At 48.8% G+C, this 19,937-nt stretch overlaps 2 protein-coding genes across 4 annotated transcripts; both read left to right on the top strand.

The window, feature by feature from the left end:
- Positions 1–1,775: 1,775 nt before the first annotated feature.
- Positions 1,776–12,424, top strand: GSTT4 (glutathione S-transferase theta 4). Of its 3 annotated transcripts, XM_059827582.1 has the most exons (6): positions 1,776–1,909; positions 2,041–2,097; positions 6,371–6,458; positions 7,556–7,706; positions 9,927–10,103; positions 11,132–12,424. In XM_059827582.1, exons 1-6 carry the CDS (start codon positions 1,798–1,800, stop codon positions 11,330–11,332), a joined length of 786 nt encoding a protein of 261 aa, XP_059683565.1. In that variant the 5' UTR covers positions 1,776–1,797; the 3' UTR covers positions 11,333–12,424. The 3 variants fall into 3 exon arrangements, with proteins under 3 accessions (XP_059683565.1, XP_059683566.1, XP_059683568.1); XM_059827583.1 differs by lacking the exon at positions 2,041–2,097; XM_059827585.1 differs by lacking the exons at positions 1,776–1,909; positions 2,041–2,097 and adding an exon at positions 2,503–2,661.
- A 2,466-nt stretch (positions 12,425–14,890) lies between these two features.
- Positions 14,891–17,662, top strand: DDT (D-dopachrome tautomerase). The gene is made up of 3 exons (XM_059827734.1): positions 14,891–14,998; positions 15,073–15,248; positions 16,218–17,662. Exons 1-3 carry the CDS (start codon positions 14,891–14,893, stop codon positions 16,288–16,290), a joined length of 357 nt encoding a protein of 118 aa, XP_059683717.1. The 3' UTR covers positions 16,291–17,662.
- The last annotated feature ends 2,275 nt before the right edge of the window (positions 17,663–19,937 follow it).

Here is a 19,937-nt window from a genome sequence, read left to right as displayed (position 1 = left end):
TGAAGCACAAAGACTTCTCGGACTATTACCTGTGCAGAGCCACATTCATGCTCCTTTTCCCCACTCCGTTAGCATTTAAGATTTCTTTGAACTGAAGGAGCTTGGCATGAACTCAAGCACCTGCCACAATACTCCACGAGCCGTCGTCTCCGGTGTGTTGGTGCTGCGTGCAGGAGCTCTAGAGGGTAAACTGTACTGCAGGGAACTGAAGGGTGTGTGTACACAGCCCCTCTCCCTGTTCTGGCCAAGAAACTGAAAAAAATCTTATTGTGCAGTTCTAAATCTGAACGACTCTGAAAACAAGTGCATGGTGCAGCGGACTCAATACTTCATGTTGAGACGCAACATGTTCACCAGACTCTGGCAGACTGACCAGTCTAACAATAATCCCCACTCCTAAGGAGTTCTCAGAGCAGAAGTCTTGGCAAAGTGGTATAAAATGAAGCACCTGAAAGTGTTCCGGTTTGTAATTTATCCAGTCAACGAGCTCCCGGCTCAGTATCCAAACCTTTTCACCACCCTTTGAAATGATCCTTTACACAAGTAAAAGAGCAACTGATCCTCCAGTTCCCTTTCCCCGAGGTTCCTGTGGCTCTTTCCAAGGATTTGTGCGTGACATACAAGCTCTCTGGCACAGCACTGATAAAAAGGTGTCAGCTGAGCCGAGGTGGGTTTGACTGGGGGTGACTTTGCTCTGAGTGGTTCAGGCGCTCTATCTTCCAGAGTCCCAGAAGTCCCTGTACTCAACCAGCATGTCACCTTCCCCAAATCACACAGCTGTGAAACGCTGCAGGCTCCGTGCAAGGGCTTGAATTCAACCAGAGCTTCTTTAGTTCTCCTCTGCTTGTGTGGAAATCTGAAATGACAAATACCAGGGAAAGTTACTTGACTGTGAGTATGCAGAGGTAATGCCACAGAGGATTCCCCCACGCTTCACTGCCATTCAGGGCATCACCTTGCAGAGCTGGGCAGAGACTACGTGACCAAGAAATTATCTTCTGAACTGAAAACCATACTGAGACCTAGCAGGGCGAGATTAACGCTGGCTTAGAGATGTCGCGCAAGGGCCCCGTTCGCTGCGTGACACATCCCTGCAGGGACGCGTTACGGAAACCAGCATTTACCTTGTGAGAGCCGCGGTGGGATGCTGCGGGTGAGAGCAGGCTCCTGAGCCCTTGCGGCCTCAGCCAAGGCTGCGGAGGGGAACGACAGCCCCCGCTCCCTCAGCGGTCAGCACCAACCTCTTCTGAGGTTGGTAATTTACCATCACTTGTAATTTGCCGTTACTCGCATGTTACCTTCTTTCCCTGAAGCTGGCCTACAGGCACAGTGCCAGCCCGAGCCTGGCCAGGGCTGCCCAACCTTGTGGGACGGGGAACGCTGTCCCCCCGGCTCCGGCCGTGCCTCGCTGCCCCTGCCCCTGCCCCTGCCCCTGCCGGGAGGGCTCTCCTGGGGTCCTCCGGCATCTCCCCGTCCTCGTCCCGCAGAAGCCTTTTGCCCCGAGGCCCCCGCGGCCGCAGACCCCGCTACCGCCACGGCCCCCGCCTGCCGCTCGCACGGGGGAGGCCGGACCCCGCTCCGCGCCCCGCGCCGCCGCCGCCTCCCCTCAGCGCCGCCGCCCGCCGAGGGCGCGTCCCCCGCCCGGCGCAGCCCGGGGGAGGGCACCTCCCGCCCGCGCACGGCTCGGCCCCCGCCTGCCCACGCGGGGCGGCTCCGGGCGGCCGGCGACAGAACCGCGGCAGCCTCCCCGCGGGCCGGGCCGGGCCGGGCCGAGCCGAGCCGGGCGGCGGCAGCAGGATGGGGCTGGAGCTGTACCTGGACCTGCTCTCGCAGCCCTGCCGCTCCATCTACATCTTCGCCCGCAGCAACAACATCCCCTTCGAGTTCAAGCACGTGGAGCTCTTCAAAGGTGGGACGGGCACGGCCGCCCGCCCGCCGCCGCCGAGCTGTCCCGGTGGCGGGAGGCGGGCGGCGGGGCCGGGGCGGGCCGCAGCCCGCCGGGGGCCGCGGGCTCAGCGCCCCTCTCTTGGCTCTTGGCAGACTCGGTGCTGGGGAAGAAGCCGGCGGCGGGGAGCGGCGCGGAGCAGCCCCGCGCAGGTGAGGGGAGGGGAGGGGAGGGGAGGGGAGGGCCCCGCCCCCCCGCAGCGGGCACCGGCCCCCCCCGGGCGTCCGCCCTGTCCGGCCGGGCCCGGTCCCGGGCGGCGCTCGGTGCCTGGCGGCGGCCCCGCGGGCCGGGAGGGGACAGGCCGCGCTGCGGGGCGCTGGCAGCGCCCGGCGCTGTAACGGGATCCCCGGGCGGGGGCCGCGGGGGCCGGGGCCGGGCTGAGCCCCCGGGCGCTGGCAGGGCCGAGCGCCGCGCCGGGCCCCGGCCGCGACCTTCGGGCAGAGGGGCCCGTCGCTCCGGTCCCGGATCGCACAGCCCGCGGGGGGGGGGTGTGGGGTGTGCTGTCACGTCCCCAGAGGAGCCCCTTCGTCGCCCCGGCGGAGGAGCAGTCGCGCGTCCTTGTGCCCGGCCACGGCCGCTCCAGCTCGGCTCTGTGGGCAGCACCCCACCGCCTCCTCTCCGGGCCGCTGCTTCTCTGGGAACTGACCATTGAGCTCTTTGGACTGTTCCCATAGCGAGCTTCGATTCGGTCCGGTCCAGGTCAGTGGAGATGTCAGGTGAGTGGAGGGTCCTCTCCCTGCTGAGGCAGCGTCAGCCCCTGTTTGGAGAGGCTCAATCTCAGCTGAGGGAGGAGGAAACACCTGAAACCTGGAAGCTCGCAAAATACTGGAGCTGGTGGAAGCGGGAGATCACCCATTTATGAGAGGGATGCAGAGGTGCAGAGCTCAAAGGAGACTTATCTGTGGTCTCACCCTGGTGTCCTCTCAAGACAGGGTCCCATCCTGCCTGGGGAGGGTGAAACAGGTCAAGCCTGCATGGACTTGTGCTCCAGAGCTGAATCTGCTCCCAGCCCCTGGAAGCTCTGCTTGGCCCACTGGGAGGGAAGGACCAGCTCCTCCCGTCACCTGAGCGATTTTAAAGACGTGCTCTGCCGAGGGGTCCAAATACAATGGTTTGACCATGCAGCTCTTATTCCCAGAGCAGCCTCATAGCTGTGCTGCATCTATTTTTGTGGATCCCCAAGGAATGTTCCTCCAGCCATTTCTAGCAAATTAGTCACAGTGACAGCCGAGTGCTCTGGGAATGGTGTACTTAGCAGAAACACTCAGCTGTTCAGACTTGTCCAACTGTATAAGATGTAAATGGGCAATAGTCATATTGCATTTTCCTAGTAAATTGTTACTTTTGTGCCTAAGGCAAAGCACGGTACTTGGAAATCCTTGGCTGAGGAGATGATTAGGCAGTGGTGTGATTGGCAAATAGACTGACTTTTTTTTCTTTCTACTTCTGTAAAATCTTGTCCACTGCTCTTTTTACCCAACAGTAAATCTGCTTCCCTGCACTATGACTTACACTTAAGAATTCCTCCTGTGTGCAGCCTGCCCTGCTTTTTGGTAGTGTGTACTCTGCTTGTTATTCCTCAAATCCCAGCGATACACACAGTGTGTGTGTATATATATATCTTTGGGCGACATCAAGAACTAATTACACCAGATGCAGCTGATGTTAAACAGCACCGTAGGTCAAGTCAGCATCACAGGAATGATAAAGATGGGCCACCTAATAATACTAAACAAAAAGGCTAGCTCTGTTTGCTGGAAGAGAGGCACAAGCTTAAACTCTGCTTAACGGCAAATACAAATATTGGTCTCTCTTTTAATACAATAAGCAGTCAGTCCTAATGAAGCAACCTGGAGTTAGTGTTCACACCGAGGCTTTTACCAGTTTGCAGCTCAGTGGCAGAGTCTTGGCCCAGGTCTTTTATGTCTGTACCTAAAGACCCTGTACAAGCCAAAGCAAATAAGGTGCCATCTCTGGGCTGCGATGCAGTCTGTGTAGCAGATGCTGACCTACTGTCCAACCTGTTGTAATGACATGTTAGTCCCATCAGGGGACTAATATGTTCAGTATTCCTGCTAGGACTGCTACACGATGAAAGCGGGCTGAAATCTGATTCAGGCTGCCCTCACCTGCTGCTTACTTCTCATATCCTTGTTTCTCAGTTGCCCACTACCATGGATAATAAACACAGGCAGTAGAACAACCAGGCAGCTAGGTCTGAGAATTGACTGCTCATTAGTTGTAAGCGTTATTGACTTGAAACTTTCTGCTGCCTTTTTCCAAAGACCACTTGAACTCTACAGATCTCACCAGAGCTGCGTGTGTGATGACCACTGGCCTTTGGAGCCCTTCTAAATGCACAGGACTAAGCACCTTCCCAGGGCAGCTCTTTGCATGACAGTAGATTTACACAAGTTTGCCTCACTGTTTTTATGATATAAATCATGGGTGTAAAGCATCTTGTCCTTGTACTTTGCCTGCTGGATTGATTTTCAGGGATTTTTTTTTTATATTCAAGTTTCTCAATTATTAGGCTTAACTTGCACTTTCTGTCTGGCTCTTATTCTTAAGAAGCCCTTTCTTCCTACCTCTCCTGACAATGCTGCCTGGTTTGCTGTGCATGTAGAACCTCTTACCCAGCTAAGCTGGAGGCCACTGTCATCGCAGGTAGCCAGGGACATTTCCCAGTGAGATGGGAGACATGGGTTTGAATCCCCTCAGTCAGGAGATGGATGTGGACCTTAATCTCCGATGAAGCTACTTACACCGGCATTTAAAAAAAGCACTTCTCAGAGAAGAAACAAGGTAGAGGCTGGTCAGCTAGAAAGGAGAAGAGGGTGGTAATCTTTGCTCTGCTTGATTTGTCTCATTATGTGAAATCAATATTGGAAAAGTAGTCCGTAATTTGTAATGCAGTAACCTTCCTTTCTCCCACCCCTTCCCAAAGCCAGCTGCAAATACACTGGGTAGTCCAAAGGCTGGTTTTATTTCTTGGAGACTATTTCCTGCTGTACTTTCGTCTAGGAAAGCAGACACTGCCACTGCCTCCTGAACAGGGGCAAGTAGTTCTTGGGGATGTAGATCACCGTCTGTTAGTTAATGGCCCTTAATTTTTTTTAATAAAGGGATTTTCGTACAAGACTTTCTGCTGGTCATGCTGATTTGATCAGGATTTGCACCCTAAATATCATGTCTCCTTCTAGAGAGCACTTAAAACAAGCAAAGCAAACAAACTTCTCACACCTTTTCTTATGTAGGTGTTCCTGGACTTTTGTACAATTCCCTGGCATTTAACTGCTGACTGGCAAGTCCAGTGCCTGCAGTGGGAAACTGAAAACCTGATTAGATAGTCAGCTGTTAATGCCTCCAAACTCCAAGGGACTGTGGAGTTTAAACTTTTATGGGATGGTGTCTTCCTCCTGCATTTTCCTGACAGAAGTAGGTTGACATGCAGAGCCAAGAGTAATGCAGGGTAGAGGTGTTTGAGATTCCCTGCCCCTAGCGAATGTCGACTGTGGCAAAATGAATTATTTCCCGAGTCTGCTGTTGTATTGCTAACATTCATGTTTTTCCCATCCCAGCAAAAACTCTGGAAACATCCTCAGCTGTGTGTCTGCTGAGGGATCAGCTCTGTTGACAGCATTTGCTTTCTTTATAAACGCTCGATTCCCTCTGCTCTTCAGAGACAAACAGGAAAAAGATTTTGCTCCATGTGTCTAAAAGCCAGCCGGGTTCTCTTTGATTAATTAGTCACTGCAGTGATCTCTGTGGGCACAAAGCTTTTCAGTTCCTTTCCATCACGACTCCATCCTAGCTAGAGTCAGCCACTTTTACAAACTGCAGGAAAATTACTTTGTTTTGGTGTTGCCTGTGGGAACAGGAGCAGAAGTAGCAACCATCTGCCCTCCTTAGGATGCTCTGCATGCAAACTCAACCTTTCCACACCCTGCTTCCTTGGCAAATATTAAGTATTTTTTAGCTGCTCAGCTGTCTTCATCCTAACTTCTGTCTTTTTCTCCCCTGTCTCTAAAGCCGTAGGACACACTGTTCTCAAGTCAGTTAGCTGTTCCTGGTTATCTGCAATAGTGTTTTCAATACCAGCACCTTCAGCATGGTATCTAAATACCTCCTATGGAGTGATTTTTCAGTAAGTTTTGTACATATTGCTGGTACCTGAGTCAAGACACAGAATTCCTGTATAGAAATGTGAATTGCTCCATGCCACGTGCCAGACCTGAGCCGACTGCCCTCTGCAGACAGCTTTTACACTGACTCTTGAATTTCATTACCTTTTAATTGTGAAATATGCCCATATAGGGAAAACCTAACACAGTTCACTGATTGTCCAGTTGGCTACAGGTATTTCATTTATCATTCACTGGCAGGTACACTTCTAACCTCAGACTTGTCTGTTCATGTTCTTAGGGCCATCAAATAGTGAAGGGGCTGGCAAAGTCAGCCTCTTGAAGAAAGTACCAGCACTAAAGGACGGAGACTTCACCCTAGCAGAATGGTAAGAACTCAGTCCTTAGACTTCCTTGGGTACCAGTAATCTGCACAGCATTGAGGAGATGTCATTCCCTCTAAATGTTTGAGGATCACAGAATTTATGAACATCTCGGTTATATGTGGTAGTATAACCTCATTTGCTATGTTTCCATTTTCTGTCTGAATTATCTTTCAGAATGTAAACAAATCAGCTCACTTAACTTTTTGATCTTACCCTGAATGCACTTACATCAAAATGGGATTATAAACATTCCTGGGAAATGTTTAAAGCTAATAAAAATCACTTTTACCCTAGGAAAAAAATCCATTTATCTGAATTATTCACAAAGGCCAAATGAACACCTACAGAGGTAAAATTTAGGTTTTACATTATAAGATTAATATGGAGACTAGATAATGGTGTCATAATACTGAAATAACTGAACTATAGTAGCATCAGCATAGTAGGAGGGTCTGCATTTTCTTCTGTTTTGTCAGCACAGGCTTTTCTGTGGCATCTCTTTTTGTAGTAAGAGCCTACGTATTGTTGCAAATGACTAAGATATTTTTCCATCTGACTTCTGCCGATTAGTAAAAGTATAAACATCTGGACAAACACAAAAAGTTTCTGTAGGCTCTCCTTGCTGGGACTTTGACTGACTTCAGTGGAAGCCGCAGGCTAGAGCTACATCTGATCTAAAGGCAACATAACACGTTAGAGAGTTTCATTTAGTATACAAGCACATAAACATATGCAGGTCTCAGAGAGACGGGTCCAAACATTCGAGGAACTAGTGGGGTTAACATTGCTGATAGATGATTATGGAGGTTTATTGACTGTTTACCCCAGTACTGTCCAGCAATACTCTGCACCATAGAACAGTGCTGTGATTTCCAGCAGGTTAAAGTTTTCATGGGAACTAAGGTGATTAAATGCCATCTCTGATGTCAACATGAGTTAGATACCTATATATGGTCCCTAGACTCCATCAGAAATCCTCATCTGAATGCTTTTTAGTGGAAGCAGCAAGTTCAGAAGGGGCAGGAGAAGGAGCTTAGGCGAAAGCATTCTGCATTATAACTCCCTGACCCCTTTCTTGTCTCTTGTTAATGTCTGAGCAGCACTGCCATTCTGCTGTATCTGAGTCGAAAGTACAACACTCCCGACCACTGGTACCCATCAGACATACAAAAACGGGCCCAGGTAGATGAATACCTCTCATGGCATCATGCTAACATCCGGGCTAATGCTCCTAAGACCATGTGGATCAAGGTAAGGAGACTGAATATTAACATGCGAGTGAAGTGATGTTTTCCTGGCAGAACACTGAGCATTTGAACAGCCCCAATTCAGAGAGAGTTTGTCATGCTGAAATAATAAACCTAGGCCACTCCTAGCTGAGAGGAGCTGTCAGAGAGGGAGCTGTTCCTAATTGCTCAATGTCAGGGTCTGGCAAAAGCAGCTTTGGTAATTTTGGTTTTTTTCCTTAAAGTAGGTCTGGTACAGAAGGTCTCAAAGTCCAACAGACTTCCATTGTCTGGATTTGTGAACCAATATATAACAGATTGGATATTGCCTCCAAGGGCCTCCCCCTCACTGCACAGCTGTGCAGACTGTGCACATAGGCAGAAGTTTTGCTTCTTTGGCGAGCGTGTGCTTTGTTGCTGGAAGCAGAAAGGCTTGCATTTTTCATACAAGTCCCTGCAGCCCCATCAGGGTGGAAATCCAGAAGGAGCCTTCTGCTTCCAGCACCCTTAGGTACTTCTCTGAAATGGGCTCAGGGATAGCAGAACAGAGACACAGAGAATGGCAGAATTTCTTTATTCAGTGTGGTCAGATCAATTTACATTTAGGCAAAATTAACAGAATCACCCTGAGGCAGAAAATCATTTAGTATCAGATGATTTTGCTGGACACTTATTTCCAGCCAACTCACCAGACAGTTAATGCAACTATCCTTAGAGAGGCCCAGGGACAAATATAGCCCTGCAAGTACAGCTGTGGTATGGAATTTGAGATGAAATCAGGGTTGCCAGTAAACAGGTAAGAACTTCACTCCTCCTGTGTAAAGTTTGCCCTTGTTTGTGCCTAACAAAGCATACCAGGACTCATTTAGCTTTTTGATTTATTGACATTTGAATTTTTGGCTAGAAAGCACAGAGAAGCAATTCAAATATGAGTCAGATTCATACAAGAAGCAGTTTCTTCCAGTCTCTACAGGCTGTTACTGCAGTGCTCCAAGGGAAAGAAATCCAACTCATTGCTGCTGTTGATTAGATAACCCAGATACAGAAAAGGTCCTCAGAATAATTGAAAATAGGGAAACGTATAAAGCCACCATGTAACAGAAGGCATATTAGCTAGACATGGGAGAAGACAGACTGCGCCGAGATACAGAAAAGGAAGAAGATGCTGTTTCAAGTCATTATACCCGTAGATCCCATCATGCATAGTTGGAACCACTTAGGAAGAGAACTGGCCATGAATTTTCTGATAAAATAGATTCCACATGTATTTGGCAAAAATCCTGGCTTGGATTAAGCAATCCCAACTTGAATAGTTGAATATACTAGCAGTAAGCAGAAATTCAGTCCACTCCCACCAATGGAAATTTGTATCTTTAATTTTGCTTCTCTAAATAAACTATATTCCTTTAGCTGTGGTCGGTGGAGGCAGCATAGCTGTGAAACACTGCAAGCTCCGACAGTGCGTACGCCTCTGTGAATGGTGAGAAATTTCACAGAAAGTCAACTACACCCTGTGCCAGCAAGTCCATGGAGACAAGGGACGCACTTATATGATTGCTTTGGAAAAATTTCTAGTGGTTTAAAGAATGACGCTTGGGAGGCCAGAGAAAGGCCGGTGTAAAAATGGTGCTTACCCACTCCCAGCCTCGCTGGCTACTGTCATGCAGAGGAAGCCATTTCCTGCTTCTCCAGCCAGTGTTGATGCATTCCAGTCCCTCCTACACTCCCTGCCACAGCCACCATTATGCCCTCCTTTCCATCACCCTGCAGGACAGGCAGCTGCCTGCCTCCCTGCCTGCCTCCAGCACCCAGTTACGCAACAGGGTGGATAGCAGGGGCGGCTGGTGGGCAGGCAGCCTGCTGACCCGTCTTGGCAGGCTGTTGAAACGGAGGACGTAGCAGGGGTGACTATGGCAGAGATTTGTCTTCCCTGGAGCTGTTCCCTGTTTTTCTTCTGTAACCCACCAAGGTGGAGTGGGAGGGCACAACTGCCAGCCACAAAACGAGATGAATCCTTGATTTCATTCAGCACATTGCTGCCCATTAGCTGGAGGTTACTGTCAAGGCAGATCAGCTGCTTAGGACTGCTTGTGTGCCCTCTGTCCATGAGCTGCTTGGAACTGGAGCAGTCCATGAAGCTCTAGCATCATCCCCTTGCTGCAGGCTCACTGACGATTACGCGTAGTTCACCACCAGATCCATGAGAAGATGGCTGACTGTACTCCTAAGTCCCTTCTCTCCTCAGGTGCTGATTCCCCTCTTCACAGGGCAGCCACTGCCCTCCGAGAAGCTCCAGGAGGTTATGGAGGGGCTGTCCACTTCCCTGAAGCAATTTGAGGAGAGGTTTCTGCAGGACAAGGCTTTTATCATCGGGAGTGAGATCTCTCTGGCAGATCTTGTTGCCATTGTGGAGCTGATGCAAGTGAGTGCTGGAGTGTGGTAAGGAAGTCAGCACAAGGGAAAACAGATGCTGTTGGGCAGGGAGGGATGCAGCGTGTGGTAACACTCCACTAGAATGAGGAGTGAGGGCATATCTCAACAGAACTGGCCTAAGACAATGAGGACAATATGGGAGTGGGTTCAGAAAACCAGTGAAAAAAGCTGGCTGCAAGAGATCTCTTGTTTCTCTTCTCTAACAATAGTTCTCCTTCATCCTTTATCATTACTTTATTTTTAACCTCCAGAGAAGGAGGTAATATATAAAAGTGAGAAGCAGACAGGTCTGATGAAATATGAATATGATAAAGGAATATTTCTATCATACAAGAATATTCTTCTTCAGATGGTACTTGCCCGTGCCCTGTCTGGAAGATGCAAGACTGAAATCTCAGACAAAGGCGATCAAATTAAGTCTGTTACAAACTGGTTGTTCTCTGCCAGACCATCAGGTCCTGGATCCTGCAGCCCAGAAGTGATTCTTTCTCCCAATTCTGTATCCCAGAGACTGAAAAATAGCAGTTCTGCTTCCCTACAGCACTGTGTTCCAGAGAGTGGCACAGGCAGAAAGTAGAAGCGGGGGACATTATGTCAACTAAGACATCAGTTCAATTAAACGCTTAGTGTTTTGTGCTGTGTTTTTGCTATATAATATAGCACTCTGTACTGCGGACTGTGCAGTTGTCCTTGGAACTGTCAGTCCACCATGTCTTCAATGCTGTAGCTGAAAATCCCTCACAATAAGTGGTAGTCATCTCTGCTGCTCGTAACAGCTGTTCTGGCACTCAGGAATTGCCTTGTAAATGCCCTTTAAAATACAGGCTAGCTTCTGTGTCCCCCAGATAGATACACCCAAGCACAGGAGATTTTCCTCCTTCCTAGTGCTCCTCTATGAGCTCTTCTTCATTTTTTTTTCCTCTACCTGTACCTGCAGGTGCATTTTTGGTGCCTGTTGTCTTGGTGAACAGGTGACTGCCCAATGCCTCACTGTTGCTCTCTTCCCCCTTTCTGCAGCCTGTTGGAGTTGGTTGCGACATCTTTGAAGACAGACCAAGGCTGATGGAGTGGCGCAGGCGGGTGGAGGATGCTGTGGGGAAAGAGCTTTTCTTCCAAGCCCATGAGATGATCCTCAATATTAAAGAACTGAGCAACATTCAAATTGATCCACAGCTGAAAGAGCATCTGGCACCTGTGTTGATGAAGATGTTGAAATGAATTAACCTATCTTACCATTTTTCCTGCCCTTTTTTTTTAACTTCTTCTCTGACCTCCAGTTCTACATGTAACTGGAAAGAGCACTGTAATTCTTAATACAGCAATTGCAGAGTGTTTCTCCCCCACCAGTGCTTTTCTGTGTCTTTGGGGGTGGAAGCTGGGGAAGGTTAAAGACCTGAAACGTTAAATTTATACAAAAGGCTGAGGCCCTACGGGTCACTTAACATGTGCATCTGGCTTTTATTTCAGTATCAGTCTTCTCAGAGAGGGTAGAGACACAAACAGTATTTCCTGACAAAATCTGAGCCAGCCTGCAAACTGGGAACATTAGAGTACTGTATAGGATGGGCGTTGTTTTCATGTGTTTTTAACATTTGCAGCACCTTCTCAAATGGCAAGCACTGCAAAGCGTGCCTGATCCTCACCTTCCCAGCACGTGTCTGCACAGACAAGTACAGCACAAAACTATAGGCAATCACAAAATTGAAAAAAGACATTGACTTTTTATTTTATTTCAAAGTTTCTTATTGCTGAGGCATCTTGCTTGGATGTCCAGGTACATTCCACACTTCTATTTGCCTTTAGGTTCCTGTGAGAAGTTTCTTCATATTCATCTACAAATGTGAATCTTCATAATTCTTCAGTTTAATCACTGCTCTTCATTTCTGAAAGCCTGGGTTTCGCTGGTGCTCAGTCTGCCAGTACACATGTGGCAGGGGCTTTTCTTGGAGATTCGTGTAGTAAAGACCAAGCAAGTTCAAAAAGCTGAGGGTGGCCACAGCCTTTGAATAACTGCCTACCTAAAGAACTCTGTTGATACTATATAGGGAATACACTGAAAGAATGCATTCACAGTGATTTCTTGAAATATGACAGCAATCAAATTGTTTTTTTCTGCAGTAATACTGTAATAGCAATCCACATTTCTCCTAGACAATGCAGAGGGGGAATAAATCTAGACATGCTCTTCTGAGACTGTTTTGGATGGAAGTTCACCAAGTAAGTCACCCTGTGCAGCTGAAGTAATAAGAGAGATTTTGTGGCATTGAGCAACATATGCATCACAATAAAAGGGCAGAGAGTTGTTTTGGAGCTTCTGGGCTCTTTTTCTTGGCTGTGTTTATTTCTGGTTAGCTGTAGCTCAAATACAAAACCCTTTTGTACTGCATCGCAATTTACGAGGTAAAAGCGAGAGAATCCAACCATTTGTAGTTTCTTCAGTTGAAAATAGCAAATTGTAAAGGATGCAGAAACCAGTGGAATATAGATCTCCACATATTTCTGTTCATAAGTAGTTGTTGCCCTTGAACCTTACCCTGAAATCCTTGCCCAAGAACACTTCCTTTAAGGAATAAGACAAACTGAGTAAATAATTCAGGAATGGCTTCTCCTGCTAATCAAATAGCTTCTTTTCTTTCCAGTACTACCATGTCTTGGCTAGTGACATTTCTGCTGGTAAGTTCTATAAAACCTGATGTGTTCTGGTGATGTTTTTCACTAAGGTTTCAGTTCTAGATACTACTGATTTAGTCCAGAGCCTAGGGAGATCTTTAAATTCTCTGTCTGGAAAGAGATTTCCATTGTATGCTCTGGCTTGCATTAGCAGGAAGTTTTGTTTTGTGATCATGTTCTCTGTAAAGACAAGAGACCTGACTGAAGGCCCTCTCTTTTCATGAACCAAAAATATTAGAAACAGGCACATGTTTATTCTCACCCTTCCTTTCTTTTCTTCCCAAACAGTAGCTGAATAATATGTTTTTATTGATGTTTTATTCACAAAATATTGTCTACAACTGACTTAAAATTTTTAAGTGGGAAGTGGTTGGTTTTTTGCATAATTTTGAGAGTGGAATTGCTAAGTGGATGATGACACATGCAAATGTCTGCAGGAGGGAAAAATCTACCGTGATTTTCCAAAGGCTGAGCATGTTTGAGAGTACTTGCTGCTGTGGTGTCCTGTCTTGCTTGTATGTTCATCCCCCTACAAGCATTTTAATCGCCTGCTACAAGACACAAACAATAAAACAAATGTCTTTAGTTTAAAAACTCTGGGAGGCTGTGAACAATCTGCCATTCACATGGTGAACCATCAAGAGCAAAGGACAACACGTATCATTAAAGATGTTTTTGACAGCCCCATGTCGTCTTGTAATTGCTGACATCTGATACTTGAATCTTCTCTTTTCCTTTTGGAGGCCTTCCGATATGCTGGTTTCTTGTCATGTGGGTTTTTTTGGCCTTGGAAGAGATTTTTAGTATTTGAAGGAATGAGAAAGAAATAGAAAAATGGATCCTAAATGGCGTCTTACCTGGAGGCAATGACTCCCAGCAATCAGGCAGTGGTGAGCTTGCACCTGGGGCTTGCAAGGTGGCTGAATACCTCCACTGCCTTTGTTCCGGTGACAAACTCAGGATCATCTCTTCTATTTACGGGATTATATCTTTCTGTAAATTTACCCTGGAATCTAACAGTTTTCCTGGGTTATTTCTTCTGCTGCTTTCCTGGATTTGAAGGGAGCGTCTGTATCATCGCCTACCACCGCAAGTGGCCACCCCTGGCCAGCCTGCCATGCCCCGGCCCCTCTCCGGTTGGGTCTCTCTCTTCACAATCTCCCTCCTAGAAATCTTTTTCCAGCCTTATTGCTGGCTGGTTTATCCACACTGCTCCTCATGCCAGTATTGTCTTCATTAGCAGGAGTGAAGGCCAAGCAATTCTCCCAGCAAAAAAAATTAGCAATTCCATCAGTTTTCATTAGGATTGTCTAGAACTGCCGAAAACCAAAAAGTCACATTATACAGGGCCAGTTTTCACAACAGTGCTGTGCCTTAAACAAGATGACCTTTTAATCTAGCTGGTTCACAACCTTTTGCTGTAAATGAGCACATGTAACCCTCACTGGACAGTAGCTCAGCTTCTGAGAGACCTCTGATCTCTAGATTAGACACCTCTGATCTGTAGACTAGACTGTCCCCGTGAGCCAGCCTGCCAGGGTCGCTTTTATCAACTTTGGAGCTCGAAGTCCTGATTGTGGAAGCTAGTTTGTTAATCATATATATTGGATAAAACAATAAACCTCTCTGCTTGCCTTTTAATTTCTTGTAGTGCTGGCTGTTCTGAGAAACCCCTGCTCTTCCATTCTTAACCCTGCCTGCACAGACAGACGCAGAGGTGTGCGCTGCGGTGACCAGAAATGTCTTCCCACCGGCAGTAAGGACTATCGCAAACCCCATTTTACCCACCCGTCAGCGAGATGTGATTTTTTTTTGCTCTCACAGTCTCTACTACATATCCCAGCAGTGCACATGGTAAAAGGCGGAGGCCTGAAGGCCCGCTGATGCAATTGGGTTCAACAGAGGGAAGCCAAAGCCCTGCCTGGCTCTGGCACGGGGCACGGACCGCGGGACGGTCACGCCGTGGGGAGCTGCACGGCCCCAGCCGCTGCCTCCCGCCCCCGCCGGGGCTCCGCTGCCCGGGCCGCTCCGGGGGCGGAGCGGGGGCCGGGCCGGGCCGGGCGGGCAGAGGCGGTGCGGAGCTGCCGGGCGCTGGGCAGCGGTGCCATGCCGTTCGTGGAGCTGGAGACCAGCCTGCCGGCCGGCCGGCTGCCGCCCGGGCTGGCCCAGGAGCTGTGCGCCGCCGCCGCCGACATCTTGGGCAAGCCGGCGGAGGTGAGCGCGGGGCCGGGGCGGCGGGGCCGGGGCGGCGGGGCCGGGGCGGCGACTGACGGTGCCTGTGCCGGCAGCGGGTGAACGTGACGGTGCGGAGCGGGCTGCCCATGGTGCTGTCGGGCTCGGCGGAGCCCTGCGCCCAGCTGCTGGTCTCCTCCATCGGCGTGGTGGGCTCGGCGGAGCAGAACCAGCGGCACAGCGCCCGCTTTTTCGACTTCCTGACGGCGCAGCTGGGCCTCGGCCCCGAGCGGTGAGTGCGGGCCCGGCCCGGGGGGCTCTGCCTCGGCCCCGAGCGGTGGGTGCGGGCCCGGCCCGGGGGGCTCTGCCTCGGCCCCGAGCGGTGGGTGCGGGCCCGGCCCGGGGGGCTCTGCCTCGGCCCCGAGCGGTGGGTGCGGGCCCGGCCCGGGGGGCTCTGCCTCGGCACCTCCTTCGCCCTGAGGGGCAAGGACACCGTGCCTACCCCGGGAGAGGGAGAGCACCTCCACTGTCAGCTCTGTGTGGTGTATGAATGTATGAAACACAGCAAACAAACGTGCAGAAAGATGGTCAAAGTGGTGATGATGATGGTGTAGGTTTCCAGCTCCTCCATGAGGTGAAGGTCTAATAAAGATCCAAGACTTAGATTGCAAACATTAAGTGCTCTTGGATGCTGAATCCCAGACAGATAGGTTCAGATAAAACCATGGACTGGTTTGCACTCATTGAACAGTCTGGGAAATACTGTTCTCTGAAGAGGAGTAGCTCCAGTTGGTCTAATTAGTGGAAAACCCGGTGGGAATTAGTAGAGCTTCACAGTGGGGTGACCATGCCGAATGCTGGAACAAGGCAGTTCCTGAAGGTAAGCCGTGTCCCTCTCTGCCCCTCTTCCCCGTCTCCCCAAGGAGAGTCGTAGCATTTCCCTGCCTCTTGGGTGCTGTCAGGGTAAATACCCGACAAGATTATGAGCTGCTTGGGTCCTTCTGAAACGGACAAGTATCTCATATAAACAGCGTTGAAATTCAGCCTGCTTCTCAGTTTGTGTGGCTGAAGCCTGGCACCTGTTTGTACCCTGCCCGTACACAGCTTATTTTTGCTTCTGTTAAATTAACACCATGAAGTGTGAGCCAGCGAGAGCTTAGTGCAGATTTTCTACCTTGTTGCAAACTGGGCAGGGATAATATTTAATCGTAAAATAACAATGTTTCCTGTCCACTGTGTTTTTGCTCTTATACCCAAAAAGCATTGTCATCCGCTTTTACCCACTGGAGCCCTGGCAGATCGGCAAGAACAGAACAGTCATGACTTTCCTGTGATCCCTCAAGCAGCCGGTTGGAACAAAGTAATGATGAAGACAACCCAAAGATGACCAGCTCCATCTACTTGTTTCCTCTTATGATCAAATCTGTGTAGCTCTGCACCTTCACCTGTATGATTCACTTTTGTCTTTGCGTCCCGTGCACACAAAGCTGAAGAGTGGGGCAATCAGCTGTACTGATTTTACTAAAATAGTTCATGGTCTTTGTCTCAAGCCTTTCTCATAGCCCAGAGGCTCTCCCGCTGCCTGTGGCTAAGCCATTACAGTCTAGTGGTGGCCATATGTGAGCCTAGAAAAAGCTGTCTTGTAGCAGCAAAAAGTTCAATTCCAGAACACATTTGGCTTTATTGAGGACCAGAGAGGTTCTCGGGTTCATCCAGATTTCCTCATACTTTGCAAGGCAGAAAGATCCTTCTTTCTGTTTCTCTGTGGCAGCAGAAGGGTCCCAGGCTGGCTGAGAAGACCTGGGAGTGAAATTCTTCTCTTTTCAGGCTCCCTGAAAGCCCTTTCTGGAAAGAGGTGATTATTGGGAGGGGAGTTTATGCATTTATATAATTGTTTATTTAAGGCTCATGTCAGATCTTGTGCTCTGTGCTCTACCGTTGCCACCCCCGGTGGCTGCTCCTCCAAAGTTTTATTTGTCCGCAAGATTTTCACGGCTGAATGTTCGTGTGCCGATGGCAGCATGTAGAGGAGGGAGTCGCTTGTGAAGAATTGCACTGTGCCACAGGAAAATATTTTGAAGGTTTTGCTACTGGCAGCTTTAACTCCTGTCATTCGCTCAGTTGTTGAAAATACTTTTCCTCACCCCGCTGTTACAGGGAGTTTTGGGGTGATACAGCATCTCGCTGTGTTCTCTGGATGGTGTTTTCAGCTCACTGTCCCTGCAGGGAAGTGTTCCAGTTTTTTAAGGCCCCATATGCTCCCTCACTTTATAACTGGAATACACATGGCATTTTATTAAAACAAAAGCACGGTACTTTTTATGTACAATGTTATCTCTGTCTTTCACTGGTAATTAAAACATTCATCAGTTTCTTTTCCACTTCGTGACTTGGTCAGGTCCCAGACAGAGCTCAGAGGATCTGCAAGTGTGCCCTTGGGATATGGAGGTCCATGGGAACAGAAGTCCCAGGCTGAAGGGTGCTTCTGTACTCCTTTGTCATTCTGACTGGAGTTCTATTTGTTTATGATTTGAGGTCTCAAGGTAGTGGAAAGTATTCCTTCTAACTTTGAAGTTGGTTGTTCCCTATGCATAATAAACATCATCTATGATTGCAAAATCTGTCAGGACTGTAATACCAAACACAAATTTGTGTATCGGGCTAGGGAGGCTACACGTGATCTGGTTAATAAAATGGATCAAAGACTCTTTTGGTAAGTGTCAGTTTATTGGCTTACACCGTTGGGTGTTTTTAGCTCTCAGAGCTTGGAGACGGGTACCATGGCTGCCCAGGTCCCTGCACTTTCTCAGGAGGTCTCTTCAACTAGAAGTTTTTGAAACTCTGCTAATGAACAGGTAGGTGAACCGAGTCTGACGTGTAACTCTGGAGTACTCTTGCAGGGAAGAGGGTGGACAGCCCTGGTTTTGCAAAGGGCTTGGCCAACTTGAGGTGAATACTCCGAAATGCAGAAAATAATGTCGCTTTAATTCTGATCTGCAGACGGCTCATTTCCTGGAGGTCCTTCTACCCCATGAAGGAACAAGCACAAATGCTTGCCAAAGCCTTTGTTTCCTTTAGGAAGACCCTGCTCTGCCCTGTGCCCCAGCTCTCCTTTTTTGAGCCGTGTTGGCTGCTGCTAGGCACTGCCGCAGGCTCTGTGCCTTCCTCGTCCTTGGCTGCTGCCCGTGTGGGCTCCCGCTTGGGAGCGACTTTCCCAGCATTGCAGGGCTGAGCAGGAAGAGATAAGGAAGGAGAGGGAAAGCTTAGAAAAGAGTATGGCATGCAAAGAGATATGAATAGAATGGGTCCTCAGTGTGACTTTCCACCTGCTTCCATGTTGTGTCAGCATTCTGGTCTTAGCTGACAGAATGTCTAGAATGCGAAATCACAGCAAAAGTGCTGGGTCAAGGACCATCTTGAGAATTTTATGGTTCAGAAACTTCGAGCTTTTTTTATAAGAGCAGTTAAAATATTAATCAAAGGATCGTTTGGTGGTGATTTGTTTGTGCCTCAGTCTGAGGCAATTCATGCTGTTTCGGTGCTGGGGTCTGTCAGCACAGAATGAGATTCTGAGAGTCCTATGAGCTTGCGGCTGGCTGTTTTCCTTCATGAACTGCTGGTGCTGAATATACTTTTAATGTTCATGTTGATCTGAAGAGATGGTCTATTTTTCCTCCACTGAGCTAATGGTAGAGTAGGTTTGTGCAATATGTTAGGGCTCAAGGATACCCTGCAAAGGGGTTAGGCAGGCTGCTGAAACCCGCCATGGAACACACACACAGAAACCAACAGAAGCAGGAAACATTTTCTCACACTTCTGTTGCTTATGTTTCGTAGTTGGAGAAAATCACATCCACCACCCTTATCTAGGGCTCAACAATAATGTTATAAAATCCCTTTCCCTTGAATATTACATGCTGATTGTCCCTATTTCATGGAATGGAGCCTGCCTGACATCTGGATTTAGTATCTCCCAGCTATGGTGGATCTTTTTACAGTTGTACTGACTCTGTCATTTCCCAGGTTTAACCTCCTAAGGTTAACTAATATTTCTGCTCCCAGAAATGGCCTCTGTTGTTTGAGAACTCTGTATAGGCATATTTGCAAATTCAAAGGTAACGACCTGATTTTGAACACTGTGTAACCATTTCCTAGCTTCAAACCTTGGAAGGGAGGACAATCTTTCTGTGTATTTACACAGAGAGGACCAGTGAGGCCCTGAGCATGCTGAAGGGCACTACTGACAGAGAAGTATTACAGAATCACGGTAGCTTTGAAAGTTAAATCTCCAAGCACAAAAGCGTGATGCTGCTGTTCATGGCAACCCTGTTCTTCGTTTGTCATGATGGAAAGATAGGCGTTATTTTCTCCTACAAACAGGATCCTGGAGTTCATACATTCGGGACGAAGATGACTCTTCCCTATAGTGCTAAATGCTGATTCAGTGAAGCACTTGAGCACAAGCTTAACTTCACTGGTGTGATGTGACCCCTTGTAACAAGAAGTGGCTTTAAACATGTGGTTATATCCCCCAGATGGAGCAAGGCCCGAACGTGCCCTTGTCAGCCTGTGTCTGCTCAGCGGCTTCCTGGCACGCCGCCTGCACCGGGAAGGCTGGTGTAGGACTGCAGATAGCACACCTTTTCTTCAAGACTCGCTGCAATATCATCACCCCGCATTTAAATAATTTCCACCAGGAGCTGCCGCAGGTATTGTTTGCCTTAGGTCGCGGCCTCACGGCGTCCTGCCGCTGTCACGCAGAAACATCTCCCCCACCTCCCAGGGCCATAAAAGCACGTTCCCATCTCCAGCTAGCACCACGGCAGGTTTTAGGGAAAACCTGTAACTTCGGGATAATTTCCAGACCCACTGGAAAAGGTATCCGGAATTTACTCAGGCTTGGCACACCCCCCCCCCCCCCCCCCCCCGAGCAGAGGCCGCTGCCCCCCTCAGCCCCAGCTCTGCGACCCGCCCCTCCCCG

The sequence above is a fragment of the Gavia stellata genome, chromosome 21, assembly GCF_030936135.1.
Source record: "Gavia stellata isolate bGavSte3 chromosome 21, bGavSte3.hap2, whole genome shotgun sequence".
In the NCBI taxonomy this organism is placed as follows: domain Eukaryota; kingdom Metazoa; phylum Chordata; class Aves; order Gaviiformes; family Gaviidae; genus Gavia; species Gavia stellata.
This window is presented reverse-complemented; position numbering and strand designations above follow the sequence as displayed.

Bases quoted from the DNA above. Each gene is read 5' to 3' on its own strand.
- DDT (XM_059827734.1), top strand. From the start codon at position 14,891: ATGCCGTTCGTGGAGCTGGAGACCAGCCTGCCGGCCGGCCGGCTGCCG. The intron at 14,999-15,072 runs GTGAGCGCGGGG...CTGTGCCGGCAG, and splicing joins TCTTGGGCAAGCCGGCGGAG to CGGGTGAACGTGACGGTGCG. The intron at 15,249-16,217 runs GTGAGTGCGGGC...ATACCCAAAAAG, and splicing joins CTGGGCCTCGGCCCCGAGCG to CATTGTCATCCGCTTTTACC.
- GSTT4 (XM_059827582.1), top strand. From the start codon at position 1,798: ATGGGGCTGGAGCTGTACCTGGACCTGCTCTCGCAGCCCTGCCGCTCC. The intron at 1,910-2,040 runs GTGGGACGGGCA...GGCTCTTGGCAG, and splicing joins GCACGTGGAGCTCTTCAAAG to ACTCGGTGCTGGGGAAGAAG. The intron at 6,459-7,555 runs GTAAGAACTCAG...ATGTCTGAGCAG, and splicing joins GACTTCACCCTAGCAGAATG to CACTGCCATTCTGCTGTATC.